This window comes from Neolamprologus multifasciatus, chromosome 12, assembly GCF_963576455.1.
Source record: "Neolamprologus multifasciatus chromosome 12, fNeoMul1.2, whole genome shotgun sequence".
Classification (NCBI taxonomy): domain Eukaryota; kingdom Metazoa; phylum Chordata; class Actinopteri; order Cichliformes; family Cichlidae; genus Neolamprologus; species Neolamprologus multifasciatus.
In genome coordinates this window covers 25,355,893-25,363,937 of record NC_140450.1, presented here as the reverse complement: position 1 = coordinate 25,363,937, position 8,045 = coordinate 25,355,893, and the positions used below count along the sequence as shown (strand labels likewise).

Below are 8,045 nucleotides of genomic sequence, written 5' to 3'. Positions count from 1 at the left end.
GTTAATATTAAGCATTTATATGATTATTTTGATAAATTGCTGTGATTCAATCTGAAACCTAATTTGAGTCTATTCTGAAAACAAGACATTTCTAATTCACCTCAGACTTTTGAGCTGTAGTCTACATTGTAATGATAGTGTATGGTTATTGATTAGAGCAGATGATATGAGACTATCAGGAGAGACTGTTAAAAAGTTATGAGCTGTCTTGATGCAGAGAAAGTGGAGTTTGTCATCCTGGAGCTGCTGCCAAGATTGAATGATGCTCTGCCTCTGTGGTCAAGTTCAGACATAGGCTTTAAGCAACCATGAGCCACTGATAAGCGTGATAGATTAATAAGCATGTATAAAGTGGGCTTGTTAAACAGCTCTGATAGGAGAAAGTCAATGAGCACGCAATAAAGTGGACTTGTTAGGGACAGTTTACCATCAGCCTTGATAAAGTTTAACTTATTTTGTATTGAAAGACAGACTTTAAAGAAGATTCTTATTTGAAACTGGTGATAAAATCCAGGACCGATACAGTTACATACAAGCATACAGTACACACTACTGCTCAAAGGTCAGAGGTCAGTTAGAAAAGTCCCTGATTTTATTAGAAAATTGGCTTTAATGTAACATCACATGAAGTTTATCAGTAATGTTTCACAGCTTTAATCAAATCCTTCATCATCCATAAGTTGTGATGGAAAAATGTCTGCAAGCGTGCAGGAGCCCATTTTTAGAGACAATCACTCCTGTGTCATAATGTTCATTGAAGTTTATCAGGTCAGACGACCAACAGATGATAAGAAATATAATCTTACTAATTATTAGAGTTGAAAAGTACTTTGCTAAGCAAAATTCAATGAGGTTAGGCTGGAGCTTGAGACGTTAACATAACAGGTTCAGTTGGTGATGCATGAAAGAAAATAAATCTTCTACAAATCTATTGGAGAATTCTGATTGTAAGAAATGAAAAATAATTCAAAGAGCTGAAAGAGTTGCACACAGTAGAAATTTTGTATTCATTGTTTATCTTGGTTTTCTTCTGATTTTAGTATCTATTTGTGAGTGTATTTTTTATTTGCACTATTTTATTCTGTTTGTATCGCATGTTTTTAGTGTGTCATTTTACGTTGTTTTAATCCACTGTGGATTAGCTGGGCATGGGAAAAATTAGCTGATAGTGATCACATGTTGAGGCATGGGTGTGTCCAGAGGTGTCCTTTCAGCTGTTTAAAGGTCGTATTAAAAGGAAGCAAGCTGAGCACTGGAAGGAGAGAGGCCCTAGATTGGAAGAGGAACGTATGAAGGCCAGGTGGAAAAGAGGGAGCCGCTGCGTGATCGTGGGGGGTGCGACGCCTTGTCTGGAGACCGGTCAGCGTGATGTGGTGACCCAGTCCCGACAGCAGGAACGGCGACAGTAGGAGACAACGTGTGTGATTGACATCAGGGCAGATGTATACCACTGCCTGCATTTGTCAATAGCGTCTCACTGTTGTTCACTGGGTGCAGCCGTGTTGGGAGAGGGTCGCCATGGCTATAAGCCAGGACAGCTTCCGGGATGATGGTTCTGGCTCCTATTTGTTTTTACTTACAGGTGATGACGTGAGGGGAGCCGTGGTGGTATCGAGCGACGGACTCCAATGCAGAATGCGAACTGGGCTGGGATGTGATGGGCCCAGTGGACGGATGAGACTGGGACAGGAGGCTCCTCGTCTGCCTGACACGAGGCTGGCGTGGACCCCGCTCAGCAAGAGGAATTTCTGTCCAGCTCAAGAACACACAAGGAATATTCGTCCTGGGTTGTGGGACTGGGTGGGATTTCTGTGCATGAAGAGAATTGTATTTTGACCAGTTTTAGAATAATCTCATCCAGTCTCAGTGGGAATTTTAGCATATCGAGAAAATTTCATTGTATACTTTATTTCTTAGTATCTGGTTTGTTTTATTCCTGCTGTCCACCTCGTGGAATAAACATGAATGAAACAATACTTTCCTGTCAAAAACAATATTTTAGTCAAGCCTAGCGGAAAGTTTCATATATATCATGAACATCTTTCCTCTTTGTCTCCCTATAGTTTAGTTTCATTTTCTTACCCCAACCGGTGGAGGCAGATGGCCCCTCCCTGATTCTGGTTCTGCTGAAAATGGAGTTTTTCCTTCCCACTGTTGCCAAGTTCTTGCTCATAGGGGGTCATTTGATTGTTGGGGCTTTCTCTGTATTATTGCACAACCTTTATCTTATCATATATTTCAAGTTTATATGTTGTGAATTGGCTTGATTTAAATCAAATTGAACTCATTCAATTAAAACCAAATATAACTTGTAATCAAATCTATTCAAATGTAAAGTCATCTCACTCAATTTGGACTAGCACTGAAAAATACACTGACATCCTGTTTCCCAATTAGCAGATCAGAGGTTGATGTTTTATTCATGACTCAATACTTGAATGGTTTTATCCTGTTTATAAATAAACATTTAAAAAGGACATTGCTTCACTGTCTGATTCATTCTTTGTCTGTGTCAGTCCTTAATACACACACGTATACAATAATTCTAGTTGCCACAGTCTCCGGAGATCCTATGCTCCGTTTTCTCATACTTTTCTTCACTGTTTACCTCATTTTGCCCAATAAAATGTACATTTTTGTAAACAATGACTTGTTTTGGCCTATTAAAAAAACTGGCTCCATATGAGGACGTCACCACTTTGCATTTTACAAATCAAGTAAACAAACACGGGGCTGTTTATCATATAACTAACATTTAGGTCTGTGGGATGGAAGGATGGGAGCTTTAAATGTTGTGCCTCCATAATCATTCTAGAGTCTTTACAGTGTTCAGCCCCTGCTGTGATTTGGTGCTACATACATAAACTTGAAATGAATTAATCCACCTGTTCACAGGAGATCACAGGAAGATGACACCAAACATCAGAAGATCTTATTGTGCGCCACAGTAAAAGGGTGGTTTCTTGGGACTAAAGCACATAATAAACTACAGCAGAAGCTCACATAAAGCAGGAAATAAGCAGGCAGCACTTGATCTGCTAATGCACGTTTCCCACTTTTATTGTTGCCTCATTCACTAACAGTTCAATGGTGCAAGATTACCATACACAGAATTAAGATATCTGCATGACACATCTATGCTGTACAGTGAATGGATTATAATTATTACAAATACAGTAAACATATTTACATTTTAGTTCAAGCTCCATACAACATAGATATTTACAAAGTATGAAAATAAAACCGGTCTGACAAATAATAAACAGCGTTAATGACGTTTTTTTTTTTTCTTTTCTTTTGGTGAACAAATCTGAAAGGGGGCTTGGTTAACTGTTATTAATTGTCAGAGGGGGAAGGTGGAAAATATCATGGCTAGTTTTGTTTGAAAGGCATCAACAGAAAAACACACACAGAAAAAAGTGATGAGGTGAAGAAAGACACAATAAGTTTGCTGTTGTTTTAGTTCTCACCAGCTACTTTGTATAGTCCTAGACCTCTGATATTAGAAAAAATAAAAATGAGTTAAAATACACCTTTATTTTGATAGAGTTCAGATGGATGTCTAGCATGACTAATGAGTAGATCTCCTCCAAAAAAACAACAGACTTCTAATTCACTCAAACCGCTTTCTAATAAAGAGGAAGCACTAATGTAACTCACCTCCTCCGTCGAGATGCAGGGGGTTACATTTTAGGTCTCCTTTTCCTTTTTCCTCCTCTCTCTTACATTCAAACCCTCTCTTAGTTCACACTAAAATAGCAAATATTTTCATGGGGTAGTATCAGAAATAAGACCTTTGAATATGTAGTCCCTTTAACTTCTTTCCTTCTATTAAACCATTCATTCTTTCTTTTTCCTTACGTCCTTCTAACCTTTTCACTGTGTTTTCTTTGCGTTTACAACAAGAGTGTAAAGTTAATAGCAGTAAATGTCAAGGCTTTCTGATTCTCAGTGAGATAAAGCGAGCTAGAGGAGCAGAGAGGGATGTGTTAAACGAGGGTTAACTACCACACTCATCCCAGAACAGACTGCATGTACAAATCAAGTTCTCTCCTTAGTTCGTTTTCATCCTCCTAGTCCTCCTCCTCATCTCCTTGTAACCCTGTTAGTGAGTCAGTATTTTACTGACTCACTAACTGACTGGCACTATTGGGGGTTTAGAGGCGGCGTATGTACACAGATTGAGGAGGATCTAAGTATGACGTGGATGACAGAGGAAATTGGGCGTGGCCCTCCTGTCAAAGTTCATTCCCACTTTGAGTTTTTGTTTCAGAGACGGTTCAGCCTGATGCAAATTCACTGCGAGAAGAAAAATACCCTATAAATCTATTAGCAGCTATAGTTTAGGTAGCAGAGCGTAAACTAACACGTCACTTGCAGATATCTGTAGATTTTTCCTTCATGGTTTCAAATGTAAGCTGGTTGATTTGGTTCATTTTTGTTTTTCGTTTGAAACTGAGCAAACCTGGTCTTCTCCTGAGGACTGCTGCAGGTATCATGCAAGCATGTTAATTTAATAAAAAACCAACAGCAAAAACCCACAAAATAGAATGAAACTCATTTCAGGAGACAAATAAAACTGATAGAGACATTTTTTTGTACAGATGATTGGCAAACCGAAAGTTTCTAAAGAGTCGTGCACACACAAGTAGACTACTACAACATGCTACTTAGTTAGGGGAGTTTGGGAATGACAAACAAGCGGAACAAAATTAGACCCAAACATTGTCATCGAAACAAAAACACAAAAAGCTGAGGGGAGGGAATAGAGAGGAGGAAAGCTAAGTTGGCAGCGGGGTTGCTGGAGGGAAGGGGGGAGGCAAAAGTTCTGTGGAACTTAAACGTTTGAGTCACATGAAAAGAGACTTAAGCCACAAGTCTACTTACAAGAGAAAACCATCAAGAATCACAATGATTAATACGTTTTAACACTTGGTATTTTCGGTATTTTCAAAGGCTTTTCATAAAGGATGGAAGCGGTGGTTTTCCCGCGTACCGCTCTGCCCGCTCAGTTCTTCCTCGCCAACTTAGATCTGTGGGGAGAGTTTTACGTTGTGAGGAGAAGGGAATGTTTTTGAAGGGTGCAGAAGCTGTACGTTTGACTGTGGTGTGAGAGGTGCGTGTGTGTCTGTGTGTGCGTACCTTATTGTTCCTGCTAGCAGAGGATTAAAGGCATACAGCTAGTCGTTCATGTCATTCTCGTTGTTGGCCTGCAGGAGGATGCCTCCATGTTTTGTGCACACTGCAAATGTGTTGGGCGTCTGAAAAGAAAACATCACATTATATTTATGTTCATTCAAATGATAAATCCCAGTCAATTTGCCATTTCATCAATCAATGTGTCCAAAACTGGCCAACGTGCACCAAAACAATTTGAATGAATTCTCATTAAAGACAAGCGTGTTACATCCAGCCTTTCTCTATCCTGCCTCAAACCATAAGCATGGCCTGCTGCTCTTCGCTGTATTCCACCTGTGCTGTGGAGAGGTTGAGGACGCCTCGCTCCACGGGGTCCTGGTTGCTGTTGTAGATGAAGACGTAGGGCCGGCGAACAACCACAAAAAGCTTCACCCATGAGTTAGAGCGAGGCTCCATGAAGCTTAGAAAACTCTTCTTGGACACAACAGATCTGAAAAGAAGTGATTTTATTCATTTATTTATTTTTTAAGAGAGCGCTTGTTTTTCTGAGGAAGAAGCAGAGTTGGTTTGTTTCCAGCTGAAATCATCCAGGCTCAGGAATTTGAATCAATCCACATCATTTCTGCTTGAACTAGAGAACATGAGTGTCGACTTACATTTGGTCTGTGAGACACATGTCTTAGTGACAGTATTTAGGTTAATATGGCATTACTCACCCTGGTCGCATTTCTTCAATATCAGGCACCAAGTTGAGGAACTCGTTCTTTGCAGCCCGCGCAAGGTAGGTCTCCAGAGTGAGAACCATCTGGAAGTTTTCATAGTCTCAGCAGGAGGGACTGGAGGCTGGAGGCTCCCTATACTGGTATTCTAAACAGTACTTAGCCGAAACCCAAAGACTGCTTGGTTGAGTTAACTTCCTGAACTATCTAGAACATATGGTGGAAACCTGAAATTAAGACAGAGCAGACAAGAGGTAAGACATGACCATTACTGAATATTAAAAATAATAAATGACAGATTTAGTGATCATTTTTATAAACTATTTATTTACCACATCAATAAACAGCATGGCCGACTCCGGAGTTCGAGTCTCCGGAGGGAAAATCCTGGCGGTTTGAGGCCCCAGGCTTGTGTTGGGTACGGCTCATCACAAGGACAGTGGCTCGCGCACGTTGTTGGGGAGAAGCCGGCCCAGACCTGTGTTCGGTCCAAGTACGCCACAGGAACGGCGGTTCGGGTACACTGTCGGGGAAAATCCTGGGGTTAGAGTCCCCAGGCTTGTGTTCGGTTCCGGTGTTGTGCAAAAGAAAAGCAGTCGTCTGCCAGAGTAATTGCAAAACACCGGTCCATCACAGGGAACGGTGGTTCGAGTCCACTGTTGATAATCACGTCTGCACAATACAGTGTGCGGAGTGACGGTATTTTAGCACTTTTCGGTAAGGGAAGAAGGCCATTGCAGAGGACGCTCTGAATGTAAAGGGAAACTGGATCCAGTAAAGCGGCAGGCCTTCCACCAGGCGGCCAGAGACAAAACTCAATGCGTGACTGTATGGTAAGAATTGAGTAGATGTGTGGTGTGTAAGATTTCAGAGAATGGTTGTGTGGGGAAAGTTGATGTGTGTGTAAAAACAGTGAAAAATGGGGTTAGAAAATGTTGAAAATGGGGAACAAAACAAGAAAAAAAAAAAAAAAAGAGAGAGAGGAGTGTAGAAATGTGTGTAACAGCTGTTTCCAACTAGAGGGAGAAGGTGGTACTGCAGGCCACCAGCTCCCCTAGGGTGGACACACGAAAATTTCTTTTTTTTAGCAGAATTGTTGATAAAAAATAAGCAAAATAGGAAGAGGGTTTGGTGGTTTTCAACGTAGAACAACTAAAATCTTTCTGGGTTTTAAGAAAGGGGAGTTCAGAACCAGAGAGGGGAGATGTGTTGTTTTAAGCAATGAGAAGAATGATCAAAATGTCTCAGTGTGTCACTTGCAGGTGAAGAGCAGACCTGGATCAATTTTTCACGTGCAGCAGTCGGAAGAAATTATAGGCTAACATGATTAGAAACACTCAAGCCAAGTTTTGGCTGAATTGTTTTCCAGCTTAACTTCCATGTGTTTGTAACCCTGAGAACACAAGCTCCAAGAATCTCTCCCTGAAGACAAGAAATGCAGTTCCAGAACAACGAGATGGATCTCAAGAGCTCACAGCAGCATCCTGAGCAGTGAAGAAAAGGTCCAGCAGCAACAGCTGTGCAAGACAGCGACAGCAAGGAGAAATGGTAAATGGCCTGTATTTGTATAGCGCTTTTACTAGTCCCGCCTAGGGACCCCAAAGCGCTTTTACACGTCCAGTCATCCACCCATTCACTCTCACATTCACACACTGGTGGAGGCAAGCTACAGTTGTAGCCACAGCTGCCCTGGGGCAGACTGACAGAAGCGAGGCTGCCATATCGCGCCATCGGCCCTTCTGGCCAACGCCAGTAGGTGGTAGGTGAAGTGTCTTGCCCAAGGACACAACGACCGAGACTATCCGAGCCAGGGCTCGAACCGGCAACCTTCCGATTACAAGGCGAACTCCCAACTCTTGAGCCACGATCGCCCTGCCACGATCGAAAAATGGCATCATCATGACTGGATGGATGGATGTGCATTTCCAAGGAGCTGCAACTTCACTGTGTGAATGGACTTTTGAAAAGACTGCTTGAGTTGGACATTTGCCACTTTCGGCGCAAAAATGGCAAAATGAGACAGTGGAAGACACAGGACAAAGCTGAAAGACAACTGACTCTCACTGGACTGCTGCAAGGGGGAAAGATGAGATGAGACCACAGTCAAAGGAGAAGGGGACAACATGGAGGAAGGCTGTTGTAGTGTGGGAATGAAATTTGGGTTTAGGAAACTGGGAAGGAAAAAAC

General features: G+C 41.7%; 1 protein-coding gene across 2 annotated transcripts; it reads right to left on the bottom strand.

The window, feature by feature from the left end:
* Positions 1 to 2,519: 2,519 nt before the first annotated feature.
* LOC146507109 (kinesin-like protein KIF1B) lies at positions 2,520 to 6,199 on the bottom strand. 2 transcript variants are annotated; one of them, XM_085179448.1, is made up of 3 exons: positions 5,856 to 6,199; positions 5,408 to 5,629; positions 2,520 to 5,261 (listed from the first exon to the last, which is right to left on the bottom strand). In XM_085179448.1, the coding sequence occupies exons 1-2, from the start codon at positions 5,942 to 5,944 to the stop codon at positions 5,431 to 5,433; spliced, it is 288 nt and encodes a 95-aa protein (XP_085035574.1). In that variant the 5' UTR covers positions 5,945 to 6,199; the 3' UTR covers positions 2,520 to 5,261; positions 5,408 to 5,430. The 2 variants fall into 2 exon arrangements, with proteins under 2 accessions (XP_085035574.1, XP_085035573.1); XM_085179447.1 differs by having other exon boundaries at positions 5,473 to 5,629.
* Positions 6,200 to 8,045: the final 1,846 nt, after the last annotated feature.

Coding starts and splice junctions, on each gene's coding strand:
- LOC146507109 (XM_085179447.1), bottom strand. CDS start 5,944: ATGGTTCTCACTCTGGAGACCTACCTTGCGCGGGCTGCAAAGAACGAG. Junction 5,630..5,855: donor ATTGAAGAAATGCGACCAGG/GTGAGTAATGCC, acceptor ACTTCTTTTCAG/ATCTGTTGTGTCCAAGAAGA. Junction 5,262..5,472: donor TCAACCTCTCCACAGCACAG/GTGGAATACAGC, acceptor TTTTCTTTTCAG/ACGCCCAACACATTTGCAGT.